This window comes from Orycteropus afer, unplaced genomic scaffold (assembly GCF_000298275.1).
Source record: "Orycteropus afer afer isolate SDZICR_OR568_19922 unplaced genomic scaffold, OryAfe1.0 scaffold00147, whole genome shotgun sequence".
Classification (NCBI taxonomy): domain Eukaryota; kingdom Metazoa; phylum Chordata; class Mammalia; order Tubulidentata; family Orycteropodidae; genus Orycteropus; species Orycteropus afer.
The window spans coordinates 6,543,665-6,571,048 of record NW_006921734.1 but is presented as its reverse complement, the minus strand read 5'-3'; the positions used below and the strand labels follow the sequence as shown (position 1 = coordinate 6,571,048).

Sequence of the window (27,384 nt, the reverse complement as noted above, 5' to 3'; positions counted from 1 at the left end):
CCAATGACATTGCCTAATGTTAACATTATTTAAAATCTTAAAAATTCCACAAATTCATAGTGAGTTAGAACCTCAAAAATTCAGTAATTCAGATTTACAAAAATAAATACCACTCTGACACTCAAGGGAGATCTTCACTTTAAGGCCTTTGTCACAAATCTTAATCTTTATTGTTCTGAAATAAATCTTATAAACATAACTCAAAACAAAACTTCAATATTCAGTCTCAGAAGAAGTGTGGCTCAATGCCCATCACATGTAACAAGAAAATTTCCTTTAAAAAAAAGGAAAAATGTACTATGAGAAGTCTTTCATATGAATGAAAATGCACCCTTTGGAATTTTCCCCTCATCTCATTCGTTTGTATACACATGGGACTCAAAAGGTTTGCATTTTCTTCACAATAGTTCTTGTTATGATGCTTGACGGACTTTTTGCCACTCAACAAATTCATCAAGAAGAACAGGCCCTAGAAATAAAGAAACATTTTTGTGTTAGAATCAATGAACTCATCTCTCCAACTCTAAAACAAACTCCCCATGAGCTCTGTGATGGTAGAGGCTGACCTTGCCCTTCTTTAGGTGTTTTGCTTCCAGCCTCCCTCTTTTATTTAACATTGCTTTCTTAGCCTTTTCTTTTTGGTCCTTAAAGATATACAGGACTCTTCCATAATGGATGTTTGTAGAACATTCTTCTCAAAGTGTTATGTATCTGATGAACCCTCCAATAACTGAGCCAACAATGGACCTCTCCCTTTTTCTGTCCATTGTATTGTGCCATTTAATTATTAAACAATATGAAAAGTATTAAAAGGTCTTATTTCTTGGTTACCTATTCAAGAAGTACATAAGCTTGTTAGGAGGCCTGGCTAAATTAGACTTATTTTGTTCCAGTAAATGGGCCTAATATAAAACTGAACACACAGCAAGTGCCTAATAAATACCTGATAATAAACCAAGAATTATTCTAAAAAGCATATTTCTATAATGCAAGGGTCCAAATTCCTATACCTACAGAAGCCAGATAGGTAATTTAAATGAGCTCAGTGTTTATTTATTTATTTATTTATTTAATGTAGGAAAATTCATTGCCACAAAGAAATATGCTTACCCTATTTTTCCTGACGGTTCATACCCACCAGCCACTCCTCGGAAGGAAGGCTGGGCAATCTACTTCCGTAGAGACACTGCCTCCGAAACCCAAGGAGGGGTCGCTATGAGTCAGGTCCGACTCTACGGCCCATAACAACAACAACAACAATTTTTCCTGAAACATACTCTGTGCTTTCTTGTGACAAACATATTTCTCTACTGTTAAGAAAAATAGCAGAGCAAGCACAATAAAAAATGGCAACTGACAAAAGGGCCTAGGTACTAGCATATGCAGACTGGAAAACAAGTAACAACATAAGGAGGCAGCCACTCCTTGACTCTAGCCTCTGGTTCCTATGCAGGAATATAGATGCAGTTTTGCCAGATTTATTTTTTTCAAACAAAGCTGGAAGCTGCGTTTTTATACAAAATCTCCAATTTTAAATGCTGGCTCAAAACATACACACAAATACATCTGCAGGCCATATACAACCCATATACTGCTGCAAGGTATTATTTCTTTAGAATGCTATTAAATTTCATATCATTTTACAGGCAGAGGGTACAATGTATTTGTGTAGAAATCAAGTTACTCCTCAGTGCTTTATTTCTTCAGTGTCTCAGAGATAAGTCTGTAAGATGTACCTTTCCATGTTACTCCTCTGAACATTAAAAATAATAGGATAGTGGGAAATGAAAGTAATTTATAGTTGCAGAGACTTAAATTGGCATATTGAATTTATCATTGCTTCAAAGATCTCTTTTTTGGAATTGTAATTTTTCATTGAATTATGTGGACAGATATTTTCATTTAAAGGACTGAAAATATTTTATTACTTGTTTACTCAGAACAAATTTATAATTTTCAGAAAAGCTATTTTGACATAAAGAGTCCTAACTATAATGTTAACTAAAGCTTCTTCTACTGTATTTTGCATTTATATTTCTAAAATTATGACTGTGGTTCTTTGCCACAGAAAAATGCCAGAAAAGAAACCAAACAGGATTTTAGCTTCCAGATGCAGAAAATTTAATTTCAATTTAGCTGCAATGCTTAGTTACCAAGGAAATGTAAACATTTCATTTAGCAGCATAGCTTTTATAATATTGCTGAGGGTAAGCTCTCTCTTTACCACCCTCCCACTATTTAAAATCATAGAAGTTACCGTTAAACAACAACAACAAAAAAAACAAACTCGTTATTGAGTTGATCCAACTCATAGCAACCCCTCCTTGGGTTTCGGAGGCAGTATCTCTACGGAAGTAGACTGCCCAACCTTCCTTCTGAGGAGTGGGTGGTGGGTTCAAACTGCCAGCCTTCTGGTTGCAGTCAAATGGCTTAAGCACCAGAGCTCCAAAAGTTACTATTAGGAAGTTTAAAACCTTTATCTTCATACTATCCAAATGCATACTCTCATTTAACATTTTTAGGAATATTATCCTAATAGAAAAACATTATACCATACTCACAAGCACCATCTTCGTCGTAGTTACTAAGATCAGCATGGACCGTTCTGCTGAATTCTAATACATTGTACCACTGATCTTTGTTCATAACACGATATTTTGATTGCTATGGAAAATGATAAAGTATTTGGTTTACAGAACAAACACTGTATTAGGCTTTGATATCAGTATATCTAGTTATACCTTTTTGGGGAGTGGTTCAGTTTCTGTAAAACATTTATTTCTCTTTTAATTATTTGTGTGTGCTTCTAGGAACACTCACAGGGGCATTTACATGTCAGTACCATGCAATTCACTCTTTCCTTTTTCTTTCATTTTTGAGGAATAAAAAGTGCATGAAGGGTACTAATTTTTAGGGTAAAGTTCATGTATTTATACACATGTATTTAATCGTGGAACTACCAATAAGACCAACATATAGGATATGTCCAGAAAGTTCTCTTGTGCTGCTTCCCAGTAAATCATTTCTTTGCATAAGGTTTATTGTTTAATGGCATTTTAAGTTGAAATCTTTGGAGGCAGTGGAAATAGTATATAGACTTCGGTTCAAATCTCAGCTCTGCCACTTATATTTGAGTAACCTTCAGAAAGTTATTTAACCAAGAGAATTCATTTGCTCATTTGCTAGATGGGAATAAATCTTAACACAAATGGTGTTATAAAGAAGAGGAGAAAAAAGTATCCTGAGCATTCTGTACATAATAAGTGTATAAAAAACATTCAGTTCACTTCCACTCCACTCTTCTTAGAGGTAAATATTCTTATATTTAAATTTATTTTTGCCTAGAACTACTAATTGGAGGAGAAATTACCCATCAAAAATATCTAAATTTATTGGATTTAAAACATAAGTATGCATAAAACTCATTTTTTTTAATACCACTTTCTTCTTTCAGCTTTACATAAAACTACTCTGGGAAACTTGCTATAATGAATGAGCAGCTTTATGAGAAACTATTCCAAAGCAAAAAACACCTGCATTGAAGAAATGGTGAGAACTATATAAGAAAAACTATAAAGGTACAAAAACAAAAAATTGACAAAGAAAACAACAGGGAAGAAAAGGATGGCGTTTTCTTAGAGCCACTGCCTACAATAGGTGCTATGATAAACCTTAAAGAATTAACTTCTTCTTAAAATCAGCATACTTTTTCTGTTAATAATCAGTATATTTAAGTATACTATTGGAGAAAGTTCTATTTGTAACCAAAAAACCAACCAACCAACCAACCAAACAAAACTCACTGCCATCGAGTTGATTCAACTCATAGCGACCCCTCCTTGGGTTTCCAAGGCGGTATCTCTACAAAAGTAGATTGCCCAACCTTCCTTCTGAGGAGTGGCTGGTGGATTTGAACCACCAGCCTCCTGGTTAGCAGTCAAATGCCTTAAGCAGTATGCCACCAGAGCTCCCAGTTCTATTTGTAGGCATATAACATTAAAAGTTCTATTTTATTTTTTTAGGTTGACTTTTAAGTGAAAAAGTGAAGTTTTATTATCACAATTGATTTCCTTAGGTGAATTTCAGTTTAAAACCCAATGTAATAGAAATAAATCACACTTAGAAGCACAAGAGCTGTGTGGTAATATCGATTCTCTCTTGCCAAAAGCTGGAGAAAATTTTGCATGAAGAACGCCTGCATTAAAATCTTTAATTTTTTGTTAAGTCTTTTTTTGAGGGGGATGCACAAAAATATTTTTGCACTAAATTTATCAGTGGCACATAACTCACTTCTGAAAATAAAAGGAGATATATGCACATTGAAAATATGAAGAAAGTACTTAATATTGCACAGACTTCATACTTTGTAAGCAGATGGAGGAAAAAAACAGTGTTAAAAATCTATTTGTTTTTTATTAAAGCTATATTTCCAATTAGGTTAACTTTGGAAAATAATACTTTCAAGATAAAAACAAACATATACACATACCTCCAGGTACTGGTAAAATACTGAAAATAGTGGCCATGTCCTCCCAAGCAGAAGAGCTAACATAGATTTAGCAGTATCAATATCAAGGCTTCTCTGATCTTTATCCTAAAATGAAAGTCAAAAAAATTTCTTAAATATGGTATCAAAATGAAAAAATATTAAAATTACTAAACATAAAAATTGCACTTACCCTTGCAAAATCAAAGGCGTATCTGTAGATATTCTTAAATGACGAAATATCATTCAACTGCGCGCGTAAAAAGTCAAATTTGTTCTGTAACTTTTCTGTGCAGTCACACCTTAAATAAAAATCATATAAATTGTATAACCAAGAAAATTAAAAATATATTTAAGGGTTAAAAAAGAAAGTGCTGAGTAAAAATTAAGTGCATTTATGAAGTTAATTTAGATTTAAAATTCTGATCCACAAATTTATAGTAGCAAGCTGTTGCCTTGTTAGATATATTAAAAGGGGGGAAGTAGAGAAGAAAATTATAACACCACCAAGAGACTCAATAAAATCACAAATGTTTTATAAAAAGAGATGTATACAAATGTGCTCTTACGAATACAGAACAAACTGCAAAGCAAATTAAATCAATTAAGCTCTGCCATGTATTTCTTTGGAAAGTTCTTCAGGCAACAGCTTGGTAAAAGAGATTTCCAAAAGTGATTTTAAAAGTTTAAGATTTAACATAGGAAATTAATATATCATATTAGTAGCTGAGTCATATACCCAGATTGCTCAGTTTTACTGAACAAAAGGCAAAGCCAATCAGTGGAAACATCTAACTTCAAATGGGAGACATATGCAAAAGCATGCAAAAAGATAAGTTATATACATTATTTCTAAAGATAAGACATCAAATATAAGCAGCTAACTAGATGGAATAGTCAAAAATCTTTACCAGCTCTCATGGGTTGATAAATTCCACTATTTAGCAAGAAGCAAGGCAGACAAAAGGCCTCTGACAATTTTCCACAAAGTTGTAGTCTCACCTCCTGATCCTGACACTTCCCAATATCCTTACTGTGCCCTAGTCCTATTTCACTTACCATTCCCAAAGTGCCACATGTGTTTTTTACAATATGTTTATTTCCTGTTTTAGCATGGTTATCTCCTCTACTTGAAATATTATTCCCTCCACTATTCTGGACAAATTATTACTCATCAAGACCTAACCCACATTTTGCCACCATTGAGAGACTATTAGACACCTTCTAATCAAATTAATTACACTATCTACTGTGAGCCACAAGATTCCAATCAACTTAATTTTAGTACTTATCATGTACTATCGACACCTGGAATCATTTCCAGATTTTTAACTAAGACTTTCACTATTTTAAGTTAGAAATGTGAAGGTTCATGGCATGTAGTAACTTATAAGGTGTAAATATTTTGAATAAATCTGTTGATACAACCTTCCATACCTAGAATAAACCAAATTTGGTCATGTTATTTGTTTCATACACTGCTTGAAATTTTTTGTTGTTGTTGCTATGTTTATAAGGGAGACTGGATTGTAAAATTCTCTTTTCATGCTCTCTGTTAGTTTTGATAACAAGCTTACACTACAAACCTCAAAAAACAAAATAAAACTTGCTGAAAAAGTTTATATAACACAGGAATACTTGTCTGAGCCCCACTGTAAAACCACCTGGCCTTTTCATTTAAGGAAAGAAAGATTTTTAACTACATATCAACATTTTCAATGGCTACAGGGCCGTTTAGATTTTCTATTTCTTTATGAATCGGTTTTGTCATTTATATTTTTCTAATAATTTGCATATTTCACATAAAATCTTAAAACTGGTAAATTTTTTTGAATTGTGGCAAATATACATGTAACAAAACATTTGCCATTTCAACAATTTTCACATGTACAGTTCAGTGTCATAAAATACGTTCTTCGTATTCATTCAACAATCACCTTTAACCATTCCTGAATTTTTCCATCACTTAACAGAAGCTCAGTGTTCCCTAAGCATTGGGTTTATATTTTATAAATTATATGTACAACACTTAATAACCTCAATTATTATTCTGCCATTAGTTTGTCTTTCATGATCAACCTTACCAGAATTTGTTAATCCTTTCAAATTGTACCTTTGTTTCCTATTTTATCAATGTCTAAACATCTTTTTATTCCTTCTTCATTCTCTGGAATGATCTCTTCTTTGGGCTGATCTCCTAGTTCATTTATATCAGGCATTTTTTGCCTGTGAATGTAAGCATTTAAGCTACAGATAGCCCTCTGAAGTATAATCCACAAGTTTTGTTAAGTATTATTTTATTATTCACTTCCAATGACACTTTGACGAGTTGTTTTAGTAAGGATAAATCTTCTTAGAGTAGGTTTTAGAATGAGAAAAGAGAAACTGGAGAAAAGTAATATGGAAAAATGATTTCAAAGAGTATGCCTGTAAAGAGGTGCAGAAAACTGAGGCACTAACTTGAGTGAAAAAGAAAAGGTTTTATTTCATTAATAAAAGAAGAAACATGGAGTAGATATACTGTCCACATTTCTCCTTCTAAATACAATTAAAAACCCTGGATATTATATAAAACACAAACGTAAAATGACTTTGAAAGGTGAAGAGAAGGCAGATTGGCTAGGGATCTCAGGACTGAAAATGGCGGTAAATTCCTGGGTTTTCTTTTGCCTCATATCTCTTAGATTTGGAGCTGAAGCAGCTGGGAAACCAGAAATGCCAGTGAGCACAGACTAATAAAGCCCCAATAAATCCCACAATCTCTAGCAAAAAGAACAGGAAAGGGTCAACTGAACATAACAAAACTTCTAGAAAATAAGTGTTCTACTCCAACCCAATACCACAGAAAGAGCATGGCCCAACTCCCACCCATTCTAGCAGACTGGATGGGGAGTTGAAATTTCCACCCTTGCTGTGATATAACGAGGCACCCAACAACAGACAGTTACGATGCCCTGCTGCAATGCCTGCACCACCAACAGAAATCACATGGGGAATTTGGCCTTCCACCCCCACCAGGTAGAAACAAGTAGCCAATCCCCTTCCGGACTGAATGGTATCAGAGGAGACTTAATGGACAGACAGGACTTTTACTATAACCCAGAGATAATGAGGCCACTATCCCAGTGGTATCAGTGGAGACCTAGAAGAGACCTAAAACTGTCACCCTTACCTAGCAGTAAGGATTCCCCTCCGTGGATGTCAGTGGTCACCAAGTGGGGAACTTCAACTTCTACCCCTACCTGGCAGTGATTAGGTGGTGGCCCTCTGCCAGAGTGATGTCACTGGAAGCTAGTTAAAACAGAAGATTTAAGTATAATCCAGAGTTTCATAATACCCCAAATTTCTAAGTTTCAATAAATATTACCTGTCATATCAAGAACAATGAAGATATCAAACTGAATGAAAAAAGGCAATCAATAGATGCAAATACCAAGATGACAAGGATGTTAGAATTATCTGACAAAAGATTTTAAAGAAGTTATCGTAAAAATGCTTCAACGAGTATTTATGAACACAATTGAAAAAAAAATCTGAAATAGATTTAAGAAAGAGGGAAAAGTTCTCAGGAAAGAAAGAAAAGATTAGTTCTGAGTATATATTATATTATCAGCTAATATAGATTTCAGAGCAAAGAAAACAATCAAAGACTGAGAGGAATATTATGTAATGGTAAGAGGCAAGTCACCAAAAAGAATGACAATCCTAAATGTGTATGCACCAAGTTGCAAAACATGTGAAGTAAAAACTGACAGAACTTAAAGGAGAAATAAATAAATCCACAAATACAGTTGAAGATTTTAACAGCCCTTCCTCAACAACTGACAACTGAACAGCTAGACAGAATTTCATCAGCAAGACCATGTAAAAAACTCAACAATACTATCAACAAGCAGGATCTAACTGACATTAATAAAACACTCCTCACACCATGATAGCAGATACACATTCTTTACAAGTGTGTGTGGAATATAAAAAAGACCATATCCCAAGCTATAAATAATTATTAATAGACTTAAAAGAACTGCAGTCATACAGAGGTGTTCTCTGACCACAACAGAATCAAATTAGCTATTGGTAACAGCAAAATCTCCAAACATTTGGCAATAAAATAGCAAACTCCTACATAACCCATGGGTGATGGGAAGTCTCGGTGGAAAACAAAATTGATATTGAACTTAACAAAAATACAACATATCAAAATTTGTGGAACACAGATAAAGCAGTGCTAAGGTACATTTATAGTGCTAAATGCTTTAGAAAAAATTATCAAATCAATAATCTAAGTTCTCATCTTTACCATCTAGAAAAAGAAGAGCAAAATAAACTGAAAGCAAGCAGAAGTTAGGATTTAATTAAGAGGAGAAATTGATGGGATTGCAAACAGAGAAAAAGACAGAATAATCAATGAAACAATGAACTGGTTCTTTGAAAAAACCAACATAATTGACAAATTTCTAGCAATAAATGAAGGAGCTCTTTTGATGCAGTGCCTAAGGCATCTGACTGCTAACCAGAAGGCTGGCGGTTCAAACCCACCAGTCACTCCTTGGGATGAAAACTGGGCAATCTACTTCCATAGAGATACCACCTTGGAAACCCAAGGGGGGGTCGCTATAAGTCGGACCCGACTCTATGGCAGTGAGTTTTGTTTTTTGGCGGATCAACAGAGAAAAAGAGAGAATATGAAACTTACCAATATTATTATAGACTCAAAGATACCAAAAAATAAGACAATATTATGTATGAATAACTGTACACATAGGAATTTGACAACTGAGATGAAATGTATCAATTCCTTGAAAAACACAATTACCACAACTTACCTAATATGAAATAGATAATTTGAACAGAACCTATAAAGGAAATTGAATTTGTAATTCAAAACTTCAAACATCAAAAGCAAACAAAAAAAACTCTAGCTTCAGAGGGTTTTTCTGGAGAATTTTACCATTTAAAAATCAATTCTATACAATTGCTTCCAAAAACTAAGAAAAAAATTCTTATTTTATACAGTTAGTATTATCCTAATATCAAAGCCAGATAAAGAGTACCAAAATAAAAAAACACCACAAACCACTTTTGTTGTTATTGTTATGTGCCATCCAGTCAGACCCGACTCATAGCGACCCCTCCTTGGGTTTCCAAAGCGATATCACTATGGAAGTAGATTGCCCCACCTTCCTTCTGAGGAGTGGCTGGTGGGTTTGAACCGCCAGCCTTCTGGTTAGCAGTCAAGTGCCTTAGGCACTACACTACCAGAGCTCCTATTCCACATGAATCCTTAACAAAATATTATTAATTACAATTCAGAAGTACATAAAAATAATTATGGACCGTAGCAAGTAAGATTTATTCCAAGTATTGAAGGTTGGTTCTATTTTTGAAAATTGATCAATGTTTAATAAACAATATTAATAGATTAAAAAGAAAAAAATACACAATAGTACATACAAAATACAAATACTTAACACAAAAAAAGTATGTGACAAAATTTACCATTCATTCATGATTAGAAGCTTGAAGACAAACAGTAATAGTGAACTCCCTTAACTTGGTAAAGGTATCTACAAACAACCTACAGCTAACATTATATATAATAGTGAAAGAATGCTTGCTCTGAGATGAGGAACAAAGAAAGGATGTCTGGTCTCACTACACTTATTCATTATAGTGGTAGAAAGCTCTAGCCAGTGTAATAGACAACAAAAGGAAATAAAAAGCATACTGATCAAAGAAGAAATAAAACTATCCATTTGCAGAAGACCCAACTGCCTATATACAAAAAAACAAGGAATATACAAAACAAACTTCTGAGAACTAAGTTCAGCAAGGTCATGTAATAAAAAATAAACATACAAGTACCAATTGTATTTCTATACACTTGCATGAACATGTGGATACTGAAAATACAATACTGTTTACCTCAACTCAAAATAAAAATAAAATAATCCACTGCTTTTATGTCAATTCTGATTCTTAGTGACCCTACAGAACAAAACTGCCCCACAGGATTTTCAAGGCTACAATCTTGCAGAATGACACATCTTTCTCCTGTGGAGCCACGGGTGGGTTCTAACCACTGACCTTTCAGTTAGCAGCGGAGCACTTAACTATTGTGCCACTAGGATGCAAAAAAATGCAATTTAAAACATGTACAGGACTTGTATGGTAATAATTATACAAAGCTGATGAATGAAATCAAAGAAAATCTAAATAAATGGAGAAATGTATCATGGACTGGAAGACTCAAAAAAATAAAGATGAAAATTCTTCCCAAAATTCATGTGCAGTTTAACCAAAATCTTGTTGTTGTCAGGTGCCATCGAGTTGCTCCGACTCATAGTGACCCTATGTACAGCACAAAGAAACACTGCCTGGTCCTGTGCCAGCTCCATGATCCCTGCTATGCCTGAGCCCATCATTACAGCCACTGTGTCAATCCTTCTTGTTGACAGCCTTCCTTCCTTTCCTCCACTTTACTTCACCAAGCGTGATATCCTTCTCCAGGGAATAGTCTCATCTTACAACATGACCAAAGTAGGTGAGACGAACTCTGGCCATTCTCACTTTCAAGGAGCATTCCAGCTGCACTTCTTCCAGGACAGATTTGTTTGTTCTTTTAGCAGTCCATAGTACTTTCAGCATTCTTCACCAGCACCACAATTCAAAAGCATCAATTCTTCTTCAGTCTTCTTTATTCGTTGTTCAGCTCTCACATGCATATGTTGTTGTCGTTGTTGTTGTGTGCTGTCGAGTTGGCCCCGACTCATAGTGACCCCTCCTTGGGTTTCCGAGGCAGTATCACTACGGAAGTAGGATTGCCCAACCTTCCTTCCGAGGAGTGGCTGGTGGGTTTGAACCGCCAGCCGTCTGGTTAGCAGGCAAGTGTCTTAGCCACTATGCTACCAGAGCTCCCCTCACATGCATATGAGGCAACTGAAAATACCATGGCTTATGTCAGGCACACTTTAGCCCTCAAGGAGACATCTTTGCTCTTCAGCACTTGAAAGAGGTCTTCTGCAGCAGATGTGCCCAGTGCTATACATTGTCTGATATTCTGACTGCTACTTCCATAGGCTCTGGTAGCACAGTCCCTAAGGCATTTGACTGCTAACCAGAAGGCTGGTGGTTCAAATCCACCAGCCACTCCTCAGAAGGAAGGTTGGGCAATCCACTTCCGTAGTGACACTGCCTCAGAAACCTAAGGTGGGGTTGCTATGAGTCACGTCCAACTGGATAGCAGATAACAACAACAACAACAACTTCCATTGGTGTTGACTGTAGAACTAAGTAATAAGAAGTCTTTGACAACTTCAATCTTTTCTCCATTTATTGTGATGCTACTTATTGGTCCTGTTGTGAGGATTTTTGTTTTCTTTATATTGAGATGTAATCCATACTGCAGACTGTATTCAATTTTCATCAGTAAATGCTTCAAGTCATCTTCACTTTCAGCAAGCAAAGTTGTATCATCAACGTATTGTAGGTTGTTAATGATTTTTCCTCCAATCCAGATGCCAACTTCTTCTTCACACAGCCCAGCTTCTCGGATCATTTGCCCAGCATAAAACTGAGTAGGTATGATGAAAGGATACAGCCCTGCCATACTCCCTTCTTGATTTTAAACCATGCAGTACCCCTTGTTCTATTTGATCGACAGCCTCCTGGTCTATGTACAGGTTCCTCATGAGTACAATTAAGTGTTCTGACATTCCCACTCTTCCCTGTTATCCACAATTTGCTATCATTCACACAACTGAATGCTTTTGCATAGTCAATAAAACACAAGTAAACGTCTTTCCAGTATTCTTTACTTTCAGTCAAGATCCATCTGACATCAGCAATGATATCCCTTGTTCCACATCCTCTTCTGAATCCAACTTACATTTCTAGAAGCTCTCTGTCAACATACTGCTGCAAATGTTTTTGAATTATCTTCAGTAAAATTTTATTTATGTGTGATATTAATGATGTTGTTCGATAATTTCCACATTCTGTGGGACCACCTTTCTTTGGAATGGATACAAATATGGATCTCTTCCTGTCAGTTGGCTAAGAACCTGTCTTTCAAACCTCTTGGCATAGCCGAATGAGTGCCTCCAGTGTGGCATCCCTTTGTTGAAACATCTCAATGGGTATCCCATCAATTCCTGGAGCCTTGTTTTTCACCACTTCCTTCAGTGCAGCTTCAAGTTCTTTCTTCAGTACCACTGGTTCTTGATCATATGCCACCTCCTGAAATGGATGAACATCGACAAATTCTTTTTGGTACCGTGACTGTGTTTCTTCTACCTTCTTTTGATGTTTCCTGCATCATTCAAAATTTTGCCCATAGAATCTTCCAATATTGCAACTTGAGGCTTAAATTTTTTCTTCACTTCTTTCAGCTTGAGAAATGCAAAGCATGTTCTTCCCCTTTGTTTTTCTAACTCCAGGTCTTTGCACATTTCATTACAATAACTGACTTTGTTTTCTAGAACTGCTCTTTGAAATCTCTGTTCAGCAATTTTATCTTGTCATTTCCTCCACTTGCTTTAGCTACTCTCCACCCAAGGGCAAGTTTCAGAGTTTCTTCTGACATTCATTTTGGTCTTTTCTTCCTTTCCTGTCTTTTTAATAACCTTTTGCTTTCTTCATGGATGATGTTCTTGATGTCACGCCACAATTCCTCTGGTTTTTGGTCACTTGTGTTCAATGCATCAAATCTATTTTTCAGATGGTCTCTAAATTCAGGAGGGATATATGTTCAAGGTCATATTTTGGCTGTCGTGGACTTGTTTTAAATGTCTTCAACTTCAAGTTGAACTTGCATATGAGCAGTTGATAGTCTGTTCTACAATCAGCTCCTGGCCTTGTTTTGGCTGAAGATATTGAGCTTTTCCATCACCACTTGCCACAGATGTAGTCAATCTGATTCCTGTGCATGTGTACAGCTGCCATTTGTGTGGTTGAAAAAAGGTATTTGCAATGAGTAAGTCATTGATCTTGCAAAATTCGATCATGCAATCTCCAGCATTATTTCTATCACCAAGGCCAAATTTTCCAGCTATCGGTGATTCTTCTTTGTTTCCAACTTTTGCATTCCAATCACCAGGAACAATCAGCACATCCTGACTACATGTTCGGTCAATTTCATACAGCAGAAGTTGGTAAAAATCTTCAATTTCCTCATTGGCTTTGATGTTTGGTGTGTAAATATGAATAGTAGTAGTAGTAACTGGCTTAGTAAAATCTTAACAAATTAAGAAAAATAATAAAATCTTAGCAAAATTTTTTTTGGTAGATATAGGCAAGATTTCTCTAAAATTTATACTGAAAAGCAAAGGAACTATAATAATTAAAATAATTTTGTAAAAGAAGCAGCTGTCTATCTGTTATCAAGACACATTATACAGGTATAGTAATCCAGACTGTGTGGTACTGGTGGAAGGCTAGGACACATAGGTCAAGAGAACAGAAGACAGATCTTGAAACAGAAGCACACACATATGCCTAAATGTTTTTTGGCCAAAGTAATCCAGTGGAGGAAAGAGACCTTTACAATAAACAGTGCTGAAGCAAGTGGACATTTATAAGCAAAGAAATGAATCTAGACCTATACTTCACACTTTATGTAGAAATTAACTTGAAATGGATTACTGACTTAAATACAAAATATAAAACTCCTAGCAAAAACCAAGAGCAAATCTTTGAGATCCAGAGTTAAGGTTAAATATTCTGAGACTTGACCCCAAAAGGAAAAGACTTTCTGCTGAAAATGATATACATATGGCAAAGAAGCACATGAAAATATGTTCAACACTACTCGCTATTGTTGTTTGTTATTGTTATGTGCTAAAGCAAATTAAATAATATAGCACAGTGTGATATTATTACACAATTACTTGAATGGCTGAAATAAAAAACAGCAAATCACCAAACACAGACAAGAATGCAGATAAATCTGATCACTCATACAGTGGTGATGGGAATGTAAAATGGTACCACCACTCTGGCAAAGTTTGTTGTTGTGAGGTGCCATTGAGTCAGCTCTGATTCATAGGGACTCCATGTATAACTGAACAAAACACTGCCTGGTGGTGCACCATCCTCACAATCCTTGCTGTCCCTGAGCCCACAGTTGCAGACAGTATGTCAATCCATCTCGTCGAGACTCTTCCTCTTTTTTTCCTGATCCTCCGTTTTACCAAGCATGATTTCCTCTTCCAGGCAACGGTCCCTTCTGACAGCATGACCAAAGCAGGTGAGACAAAGGCTGGCCATTCCCACTTCTAAGGAGCTTTCTGGCTGCACTTCTTCCAGGATAGATTTGTTCATTCTTCTAGTAGTTCATGGTACTTTGAGTATTCTTCACCAACACAACTCAAAAGCATCAATTCTTCTTCAGTCTTCCTTATTCATTGTCTAGCTTTCACATGCATATGAGACTACTGAAAATACCATGCTGGAAAAGTTCAGCAGTTTTAGAGGGGACTGGTACATCAATACATATTTTGAGGGAACACTGCCCAGTAGGGTTTCCAAGGCTCTAAGCTTTATAAAAGCAGACTATCACATCACTCTCCTATGGAGTGGCTGGTGGGTTCAAACACCAACCTTTTGGTTAGCACCTGAGCACTTAACCACTGTGTACCAGGGCACTAATTTTAAGTATCTATATTTACATGTGATCCCTTTCCTGCCATGAACTAGCTTAAAGAGGGACTATATCTTCTGTATCTTTGTAGCTTTTTAAAGCAATGATTTTCATATTTTCCATGATTTTGTGTGAAAAAGTAATGTGATTTACTTTTTCACACAAAATCATGGAGAATTCTAACAGATCTGAAGTTGAGAAGGGCAGAAAAGAGAAAGCCTCCCTCCACATCCTCACATTGCTACTCTCCCTACCACCAGAGTTTGAAACCACTGACAAGAGCACCATACATGCTCTTCATATAGAAGAACTCCAAAAAATATTTTCTACATGAAAATATGAATACCAAAACTAAACCTTTAGAAAGTATGTGATATATTTATTCAATTATTTAAAAAATTCAAAATTCCTATCTGGGGAAAAATTACCCTATGAAATTGTACTCTAAATAAAATCCTTAATGATGTAAACAGTGAGGGACAAGTCACTAAGGAGTTCAGAACTCCAAAACTTTTTTCCAAATTATTTTACACTCTAGATGTACAAAGACCAACAATATTATTTAGGAAGTGTTCTAAATAAGCTTAAGACAGAGATAACCCACAAAGGAGCTCTGGTGGCATAGTGCCTAAGGCATATGACTTATGCCTGTATGACTGCTAACCAGAAGGCTTGTGGTTCAAACCCACCAGCCACTCCTTTGAAGACTGGACAAAACTTCCCATAGAGACACCTTCTCCAGAACCCAAGCAGGGGTCGCTATGAGTCAAACTGACTTGATGGCAGTGAGGTTTTTTTTTTTTTTTTTAAAACTCACTGCCCTCAATTCCAACTCCCAGTGGCCCCACAGCATTTCCAAAGCCAGTGAATCTTTATGTAAGCAGATTGCCACATCTTTCTCCTGCAGAGTGGCTGGTGGGTTCATACTGCAGACCTTTTAGTTAGCAGCTGAGTACTTTAAAGAGTGCAGATGTAGTGAAGGAAAAAAATGAACGTTTCAAGTCAAATACACTTCAATTAAAATTCCAAACTCTCCATCTCAGCCACGAGGCTTTAGGCAAGTTATTTAACCTCTTTCAGCCTGCATTTCCTCATTTTCAAAATGACAATAACAACAGCAACATCAAAGGCCAAGCATAGAGAATATACGTTAAATGCTTAGCAGTTTTTAGTTTAAGATGTTCTTTTATAGTCAAATGCCTTAAAAGTCACCAAAACACTGATGGCTCTATTCAAGCTATTTATCATAGTTTTATACAAATAATGTATGTGTTATAAGGTTTCCTGCAAACCACACAATCCTCTCACTCCTTCATTTCCTATGACCACCTACGTGCATTGTATGTGTCTGCACACTGTTTATATGGGCATATTATATGTGAAAAATATGGCAGTACCATTCCTAATGGTCTATCATAAATCTTGAACAGAAAAATAATCCAACAGAATAACTGCAATTACTATTTTCCTTTCAGAAAACAGTGGGGGAAAAAATAAGAACACAGACTTCCATGCTTATTACCAATGTCATTAAAACTGACCTAGCAAATCCAGTAAAAATTCCAAGCAGTCACTAATACAAATGTAGTTTTTATATTTAATCTAGCTGAAAACAGACTTACAAGAGGTAATAACATGAATACTTCAAAACTTGGTAAGTTTAGAAAGATTATTTTCCCTAACGCAAAAAGAAATGCACACTTCACTAGCTATCATGGAAAGGAAGAGAGGTTTCTGAACAACAATCAAATAAAACTATGCAGATTTTAGAGTATACTGGCACTCTTATGATACCACTCTGGAAGACCACAGCAAATAGAATGAGAGGAAACGAGTTTAAATTTTAACACCAAAGGCTTGGAAATTACCATCTGATTATCAAGGGAAATTTTCAACTTTCTACTCAAATACTTTAAAATGAGAAGACATTCTCACTTACATATTAGATGTAAATGAAGTTCTTTCTAATAAATAAGTTCCAGTAAGTATGCTATGACATGTTGATAAGGTACAGGAAAAATTTTATTCACTACGTTCTAGATTTAAGACTTTCTCTAAATCAGGTTTACTAGTCAGGGCAATACAGTTCACTTCTACTGGAATTTGTTAAATGTGTGTTGTGTATGTGTGGGAGAAAGGAGCTTCTTGGAACAAAATGCTAATTGTTATTAGCGTCCTTTCCCTTCACTACTCCAAGATCATCATGTTGTTATAACATGATGTTGTTACAACAACTTGGTGATCTTAGGAGTAGGAAAGAGGAAGGATGCTAAAGACAATTAGCATTTTGTCCCAAAAAGCTAAATGAGTAATACTCACATACCACAAGATCCCATTTATCCTACTCTTCTACCTCCATCATAAATCCTGTAATTGCTCCCCATTCCTCTCTCCCATAAAAAGAATTAAAATCACAACATTTCCTCTAATCATCTGAGTAAGATCAAAGTTCAGGGCTCAATATGGGGATCAGAAGACATACAACTTGTAACTTAATGGCAGGAAGCTTGGTTGCCATCATTGTCTGACGTTACCCATTATAATCAAATACAGTTCTTTTCAGAGGCCTATACTCAATTTTCTCCACCACACATTTCATCCTTGCTCCACCTCCAAGCTTTCAGTTAGCAGATATGACAAAAATCCTACATTATAGTCTTCCAGAATAAAAATCTACAAATATCCTTGGAACCTTGTATCCATAGATGGGGAAAGAGGAAGCTTCATAAACTTCATGATACCCTATGTAAAATTTATGTGTAGCACCAAATGTGCACCTTTATGGGAACAAGGTCCACAGTTTTCATAAGGTTCTCAAGAGCCTCTGACCTTCAAATGTTCCTCTATTGAAAATCCATCAAGAAAAATCTTTGGTGATTCCTGTGCTCAAAGTGTGATTGTTTCCCAATTTCTACAATATATGTTTTAAACTCTCTCAACATGTTTACCAAGACTCTCCACAATGTACCTATTAGTCCAATATGTTTTCTAAAACTACCCTGATCGTTTTATGTATTTTATGCTTCCAACAAAACAGATTACTTACCATTCCTTCAAACATATGCTTCCCACTCTTAAGGACTAGCTCACAATTTCCTTCTTCTGAAATTTACAGTATAATAATGCATTCCTTACCCTCTAATTAGAATGTAACTAAAGAGCTATCTTGTCCCTCAATGTGCTCACCAATAAGTGACACCATACCTCATATAATGTAGGTTTTCAATATAAATATCTATTAAATTAAATCAGTTTTGAAGGGAAATCTAACTCTTACTAAGCAAAGATGAAAACTACATAGAACAAAATCCTTGGATGAGATAAGGCAATTTTATCCCCTAAAACATACAAAAGGGCCAAAGCCAAAACCAAACCCACTGCCATCTTGTCAATTCCAATGCATAAGAATATAGGACAGAATAGAACTGCCCCATATAGGGTTTCCAAGGCTGTAAACCTTTATTTATTTATTTTAAGAGCTTGTTTTACATTCAACGTTAACACGTACATTTAGTTTCATTCCCCATTTACCATGTCTAACCCTAACCCAGTCTCCTCCCCTCTGTACCCTGTAACCCTCCCCCTGTGCCCTTCGTATTTATGTACTCCTATTTGTCCTGCATTTTCTCAATTTGAAGGTTGGTCCTCTCGTGTCCCATGGTCTATTGCTCTAAGGGATGTATTACCATTGAGTGTGTGGGTGCGTCATCCTAGGTTGAGTGGTCTGTGTGTACATCTTGTTATATTAGGCTGAGAGTCCGCCCCTGGGAGTGCGTTTTATTCCAGATGCAGAATGATTCCAGGGCCATAGTATTGGGAGTCCTCGCCAGATTTCATCTGACCAGTAATTCTGGTCATTATTGAGTTTTTGGATTTTGTTCCACGTATTTCCTCCTACTCTATCCAGATCTCCAGATTTGATCCTTTCCTGAGTGGTTGGCATTGGTGGCCGGGCACCACTAGTTCTTCTGGTCTCGAGGGCCATCAGGGTAGGCTGCATCCTTGTAACAGGCTGTAAATCTTTACGGAAGCAGGCTGACTCATATTTCTCCCACAGAGCAGCTGGTGGGTTTGAACTACTGACATTTTGCTTAACAGCCCACACTATCACCACTGTGCCATCAAAATTCCTACAAAATGACCAGTCTAGTCCAATTCTAAACAAATTCAAACCCATAATTCTTTCAACAAAAAAAAGCCAATTCAATATAGAAAGTATATATAAAGACCGCCTTAAATTAATGTGTAAGTATTCTGAAAACTGTAAAGCATTATGCAATTACAGATTAGAGTCTCTATCCTTGAACACAGAATATGTTCTAACTACCAGACAATTTCTATTCTTTAGCAAAGCTCTACTGAAGTAGATGATTATATAATTATATTAAGATGATTTAGAGACCATCAGATAATTATGCTTATGCTGAACTGAAATCCTAAAAATACAAAAAATCTACAAAGGAAATTTAAATAATTAAGGATAAATGGCAAAAGTAAAGCTTTACATTTTATGACTTTATTATATAAGACTAGAATACTAAACAATTATAGATATAAAAATTAAAATTCAGATTCTTTTGACTTGGTTTAAATTTCAAACCATTTTATTCATGGGAAGTTATTCACAAGAAAATTCAGGAAGCAGTAAGATCTGAGCAATCGAGGAAAGATACTTTGTATTTCATATGGCAATCTACATAATGCAAAATAAACTATTTTCAGAGCAAGCAGAATTTGCTTAATTTGAGTTACTATTACATAGCACAGAGTTTTAGATGGATTTGTAAGAGAACATAAATAGGTGAAACAGGAGCTTCTGGGGCAATTTTAAGTACTGAATAACTGCTTTCATTTTGTATAGCCTGTGAACTTCCTATAGGGGAAATGCTCTAATAATTACCACACTCAAGAAGTAGTCAGTTTTTGCTCATGGACTCAACAACTGGCATATGGTGCTAATCATGTTAAAATAAATATTAGAAATGCTTTCTATTTATACATTAGTGTTATACAAAGACTCTATATCACATCTTATTTTATAAAAGTTAGGAATTTTTTATTTAAAAATATACAAATACTTATTAACTAAAATACTAATAATATGGAAAGTAGCTATAATGCCAAATTAAAAAAAAAAGTCTTAGCTATGTTACAACTGAAATTAATAAACCTGCCTAACCTGAATAAGAGCTAGTTTATATTCTGTGCATAACTCTTTCTCCAAAAAGCTAATTATATGGTAGGAAACAGTACAATGATTTTCATAATCAATGCTATTTTAATTGGGCACATATATTATGACATTTAGATGAATGGTGGAAATCAGTCTCGGTTGCGAATACTATGATTTTAAAAGATAATCAAATCCACCATTTTCGAGGCATTCCAACTCATAGCGACCCCATGTGTGCCAAAGTAGAACTATATTCCATAGGGTATTCAATGGTTGTAATTTTATGGATGTAGATTTCTAGGCCTTTCTTCCACAACAATGCTGGGTGGATTCAAACTACTAACTACTGTGGTTAGTAATTCAACTGCCCCACTCATAATACTGACACTTTATTTAATAAAGTTGTACACATACCTTATATACCACAGAATAGTTTAATAAGAAGTATAGTATGCTAGACGGGTAATCAGGAAACTTAGATTCTAGGTCCCAGCTCTGCCACTAAATAACAGTAATCTTTGGCTATTTTCTTTACCTATCTGGTCTTAAGACACCTCACCTATATACAATGGAAGAGGGAGAACTAATTTTAACTTCTGTTCTGGAAACTATTGTTTAGTACATATGAGTAAAGACTTTTACTCAAGAAAATATATACACAAATCTGTATGTTAATGCTGGTTAAGAAAGCAAATTGTAAAGTATTAAACACTAAAAATTCGAATTTAAAAATTCGAATATGAGCAAATAACCCGCCCCCCCAAATCGAGTATTTTAAAATTTAAAGACGAGCAAATAAGAAGTAAGACTGCACAGTTAAGGGTATGAATAAAACCACGATCACAACAGAAACCACAAAGCTAATTAACCCCAGTTTTTTGCCTCAAAAAAAAATTAATGCTTTTTCTCCAGCTATTTAGAATGTTGATAACTAGCAGTTATATTCTGCATAAACATTAGGACTATGCCATAATATAAAATATATGATTACTAACTGATTTTCAAATTAAAGAGACTACTCTGGAAAGCCAAAATCAAATTATTTATATAAAAAAGCAGTTCTATAATTTACGGACATGTTCAAAAACAGTATTCCAAACTGAAAGTACATAAAATGGCTAAAGATTACATGGAAGCAGTATGTATTTACTTTTGTCTTTTATGACATTCATTGGCAAAAAGGAAATCATAGCATGTAATCTCTTTCTTTTTTTAATTAAGAACCAAACTGAAGAGGGGAGAGGAGGCCCTGAAGCTTAGGATACTCAAAGAGCAAACTCCTCAAATAGTGGAATTACATATTCACAAATGGAAAGCCCTTACTGGTCCAGCAACCTGTGAATAAATAACCCTTTGATCCATGTACCTCTAACTCATCTATCAAGAGAGTAAATGAATTTTAGTAAGACTATTTGAGGTTCTTAGAGAATATGAAAAGTGGAGTAGCAATTCATTAGGCAAGACAATATAAGTCTGATAATCCCCAAAACTGACTGTTATATATCAAACCAGACTTGATTATTTTAAGGGTAAAACCTTACTCCTAGAAATTAGGATGCATAAAATATCAATTAAGATCTTCAAATAGGCCATCAAATTTGTTTTTTAAAAAAATTTCTTACTGTAATGAAGTCATTCCCTTTAACCATTCTTCCTTGGTAAAAAATCCCATGCTTTCAGCCTCCAATTTCCACGCTAAAACTAACATAATAATCTGGAAAGAACAGAACATAAAGGATAGGGGAAAAGTCAGCAGAGATAATCATGTGTATAATTACTATGGAGAGCATTTTTATACAACTATTTCCATTCTTCAACTAAAAGAATACAACCTGTGGAATTATTAACTATAAAGAAATTGGGATGGGCCAATTCCTTAAAAGTAACTAAGTTTTAAAAGTTTCTGAAAACAGAATTTTCTCTTATCTTATCACAAATGATATTTTTATCAAGAAAGAGAATAAATGTCCAACTTAAACTGATTTAAAAAATACCCTAAAATCCAAGTCTGATATTAAACATGAAGAAGAAAATTCTTCATACAAGTCTAAAGTGTACCAATTTAGCAATGTACCAATATGTGCTATACCCCCCCTTGTATTTCATTCTACTTAGACATACATTTTCAGGTTCAACACCAATGTCTTCACAAAACTTTTCCATTCCTTCTGGCCCTACAACTTCATCAGGACCTTCAAAGACAAAAATAATTTAAGTATTTCATGGTTATAATTTAGTATTAACAAAAAAATATAAACCATCATATTAAAGGCATCTATGAATAAACAATAAAGCATGACATTTTGTACATAACTGAACTTAAATTTTGAAATAGTTTTGATAAAAGTATAAATATTTGCTACAGGACGTAAAATTTAAAAATTTTGAAACATTCTTTGAACAGAACTCATATTACAACATGAAATTAAGTAAGTTAATTATGTAAAATAATCCTCCATTAATACCAATCACTAGTTTGTGTAATAACTTGAACCTAACCATTAAAAAAAAAGTTTACTCATAGTCTACTTTAAATAGGTTTTTGACAATACAGGAACATGAAGAAGCTTAAGAAGCTTGGAGCTTCTTGTTCTAGCAGAACGTGCCAGTACCACAGGTCAGGGCAGTAAACAGGAGGAGAATATTTGTTTACTTACTAAAACAGAGATTATTCTTTACTCTTTTGAAATATTGTGAAATATAATTTAATGCTTAAAAAACATATATACATCAGTTAAAACAATGACTTAAGGAAATTATTATATTCCATTTCCAGGAGCTATTTTCCTTATCACCTTGGTTCTAAAACAGACAGCAAGTTATTAGTTGCCCCTCTACAGTCGACATAAAAGTTTAATCCCTCAATTAGTTTATTTGCCTCCAAACGAACCAACTGTATTTGGTCTATTATTTTACTCCCTTAGTTGCACTAAATTTAACTTATCAATTTTTGTTATCAGATTTCTCAAGTACAATAATTGCATCAGTCTTTTTTGTGACTACTTAAGAGTAAATCAAATTGTGTAACAATATGAAATATAACAGAAATGTGTTTACCTTTACCTTTTTTAAAATACAGTCTTGAAATATTACAGTTAAAGCAGCCAGAGGAACCCTGCTTTCCTTTCTTAAGGGTTAAAAAAATGCTCTAGCTTTATAAATCATAAAGTAGACTAAGTCTGCTCAGCCTTTATAATACCACCATTGGGTCACCATGACAACATGAAGCCAATGTACTGGGTCGTCTTCTTTTTAAAAAAAAAGAACAAAAGAATATAGTCATTTAGTATGTGATCCATACATCTTGCTGTCTGAGAGGTGATCCAGGATGCCAGGGGAAGTTAACACATAATCTAAAACCAAAATCTTTGTTTCTACTTTTTAAGTAAAATGGTAAATGTCACTCGTTTTAAATATGTACTAACAATGTACTGAGGTGTTAAAAGGTGAAGAGGATAATAATTACAGGAACTCTTACTTCCAAAAACTATTTTGAGGATTTTTAAAAAATGAGAATGTATACAATAAAGCTATTAAAAAGTAACTGAGTACGTCAATCTTTTAAAACTAATCATTTCTATTTTGGAACATATGGCTTGCATGAAAATAAAAATCAAATAAAGTTTCATGGAGAAAAACAAAGTTGTTTTTAAGGCATGATAGGAATATGTTCTAAATCTTTTTCTCTAATGCAAGAAGAAAGCAGACTTGTTCTTAAAGCTGCCATTACTGGTTAGAAAACTGAAGAGCTATGTGAAGAAATATCAGTTATCATCATAAAATGTATCCTATGCTAGAAATTGGGAAAAATATATTTTAATCTGTGATTAAAATTTGATTAGAATCAAGTTAAACTGGGTGATACAAAGACATAAAAGATATAAAGTCTTATATAAATAATGCCTATGAATGTTAAGTGACTTTTACAAAGTAACAGATCAAACCAGCCCAAAGAATACACCAAAGTTTTCCCGGAATGCATAATGTTAACTATATTTTTTGAACCATGCCATTCCAGTAAAATTACTTCCTGTGTAAAACCTCTGAAGCCAAATTTAACTAACTCTTCCAAGCAACTAGGTTTCCACTGACTATATAGTTGTGTGCATTCAAAAGTATCCTTAGGATGAGAGATAAGGTTGATATAACTTCCTAAGTCTCAAATTTAAAGAGCTATGGAAATGACTTCATTCATTCCACTAGCCAGCTACTAGATCTGGACTATGTAATTCTCACCTTATTTTTTGATAAAACCTTAAAAGTGCCCTTTCACTTTCTATGCTTTTGTTTACTCATGTTGTTGTTGTTATGTGCCATCGAGTCGGCCACGACTCATAGCGACCCCTCCTTGGGTTTCCGAGGCAGTATCACTACGGAAGTAGGATTGCCCAGCCTTCATTCCGAGGAGTGGCTGGTGGGTTTGAACCGCCAGCCTTCTGGTTAGCAGTCAAGTGCTTTAGCCACTATGCTACCAGAGCTCCTAGGACCAGTATATTAATGAATCTTTGCCAATTTAAGTATCACTCAAGAATGAGGGGTCTTGTGGAAATAACATAAAGCTTACCATCTATAACCTGTAACATTATAGTAACAAGTTCAGTGATAATTTTTTTTTTTTAAATTAAAAGATAAACAACACAAAATAATTTCTTTTTTTTTAAAAAAAAAAAAAAACATAACCTACAGCAAATGTTCCCAGCTACATTTCCAGGGCCTAAATCCATGGCAGTTATAGCAGATGCTTGGGGGTTAAAAATGTGCTCAATGACATAGCACCTTCAACATTAGTTACATAGGAATAGTTAATTTTGCAACATTGCTGTAAAAACATACAACTAGTCTATCAGATGGGAGCTCTGGTGGCATAGTACCTAAGGCATGTGACTGCTAACCAAGAGGCTGGCGGTTCAAGCTCACCAGCCACTCCTCGGAAGGAAGGTTGGGCAATCTACTTCTGTAGTGATACTGCCTCGGAAACCCAAGGAGAGGTTACCAGGAGCCGGACTTGACTCGATGGCAGTGAGTTTCGTTTGGTTTGAGTCTATCAGATGCTATAATGCTATTATTCTTTTAACAATAATGGCTAACATTTACTGAGTTCTGACTATATGCCAGGTACTATGCCAAGTGCTTTACATGTATTATCTCAGTAGACACCATTAGTATCTCCATTTTAAAAAGGGACATCTCCATTTAAAAATGGAACAGTTATTGTTTATTTGGCAAATAACTGGTTTCTTCCTGTCAATTAGGTCTCTGCCCAAAGTCACCTCCATAAAGAAGTTTTCACTAATCACTCAGTTTAAAAGTCCATCAACTCCCCAATATTCCATTACTCTCTATCCCTGAACCTCCCATATTTATCACCTTTATTGATCTTCACAATCTATCTTGCATATTTATCTGTTTATATTTATTTGTTTACTGTCTTCCTTATTAGAAGGCAAGTCCCTTGAGGACAGAGATCTTGTTTATTCCACTACTATATTCCCAGAACACAATGTCAGACACACAAGTACTCAATAAATATTTATTGAATAAATCATATAGTGAATGACAGAACATAAGTTACTTCAAGCACATTTATCTGCTAATTTTCTATTCTTAAAAGTGAAAATTATTTGGCGTGAACATAGCCTTAAGTAAAAAATAAACATTACAAGAGAGTATTAGTTAAAAGCATAGGTACTCCTATCACAATGAGCTGGGTTTGAATGCTAGCTCTTCTCACTATCACCTTGGGCAAACTGTTTAATCTAAGCCTGTTTCCTCACCTATAAACTGGGATAACACCATACACCTAACAGAAATGGTCTAACAGAAAAACTGATATAATTAGAAGGATTCCTGGAATAATGGTAGCAATTATTATGTTGGCTATTACAAAAATGCTAATACAGGAAATAAATGTTTAGTTATTTTCATTTGGTAATATTTTTTTAAACTAATTTCATGCTACCTAGGAAAGTCCTGAGGAGAGATACAACAAGTAAATATGGGAGGAAATACTTTACTAATTATTTTTATTTAGTAACCTTTATAAGTAAACTAAAGTGAACCAAAATAAGTGATCCTTTGATTTTGTATCATGTACACCAGTAAAAATGGCATTATAAATAATGGGTCAGCATTTTAAATGGAGTAGAAGAAAGTGAATTCTCTTCATTTAAATTGGGTTAGTGGTTGCCTTGGGATGCCAGTAATAGCATTTTTTTTTTTCTCTGGTCTACAAAGAATCTTTGCTCTGTTACTCAAATAATTCTAAAATTATATTTGCAGATGACTCAGCTTATCCCAAACATGAAGCTACTGCCCTCCTAAAAACTCTCACTTTCCATACAGTTGGCTTAAAGTTGATCTTTGACCTATTATGTCAGACCTTAACCTAGATTAGTATTATATAAATATATATATAAATGTAAAATATAAATATTTATATATAAAGTAATGACTATATACACTGTTTTAAACAAAGACTCTGAGAATAATAGTGATAAAACAAAACAAAGAAACAGGGAGGCATGGAAGAGAAAGGAAAGGAGGGGAAAAAAGGAGGGAGGGACCTTTAAAATAACTAACTACAAAAGACCAAAAACATTCTAAGGGAACAAAACAATTTCATATATGCTTATGAAAAAGTTTGTAGTAAATGGGAAACAAGTATTCTCTTTCTAGTATTTCCTTAACGCTTCAGCCTTATCCCTGGTTTTGATGTCCACCTGTTAGCTGCAGCACCACTCTAGGTCTAGCTTTTCCTCCACCCACTACGGTTATGTTAGCTCTTCTCTGACATTTTCAAGGCTAGGTTATATATTCCTCCTATGAACTCTCATTGTGCATCTTGCTACTAATACAGCATTTATCACACAGTGTCATTATCAGTCTATTTATTTATTATTGTTATCTTTGCTGTTGTTGTTATGTGCTGTGGGGTCAGACCTGACTCATAGCGACCCCTCCTTGGGTTTCCGAGGTGGTATCACTACAAAAGTAGATTGTCCAACCTTCCTTCCGAGGAGTGGCTGGTGGGTTTGAACTGCCAGCCTTCTGGTTAGCAGTCAAATGCCTTAGGCACTATGCTACCAG

At 34.9% G+C, this 27,384-nt stretch overlaps 1 protein-coding gene across 1 annotated transcript in view; it reads right to left on the bottom strand.

Moving 5' to 3' along the window:
- Nucleotides 1-413: 413 nt before the first annotated feature.
- DCUN1D5 (defective in cullin neddylation 1 domain containing 5) overlaps nt 414-27,384 on the bottom strand; it is a 30,738-nt gene continuing 3,767 nt past the window's right edge. The window contains exons 3-8 of the mRNA XM_007946002.2: nt 22,420-22,490; nt 21,921-22,012; nt 4,680-4,788; nt 4,490-4,594; nt 2,562-2,664; nt 414-469 (exon numbers count right to left, since the gene is read on the bottom strand). Coding sequence (XP_007944193.1) covers nt 414-469; nt 2,562-2,664; nt 4,490-4,594; nt 4,680-4,788; nt 21,921-22,012; nt 22,420-22,490 — 536 coding nt within the window. The remainder of the gene's footprint in view (nt 470-2,561; nt 2,665-4,489; nt 4,595-4,679; nt 4,789-21,920; nt 22,013-22,419; nt 22,491-27,384) is intronic.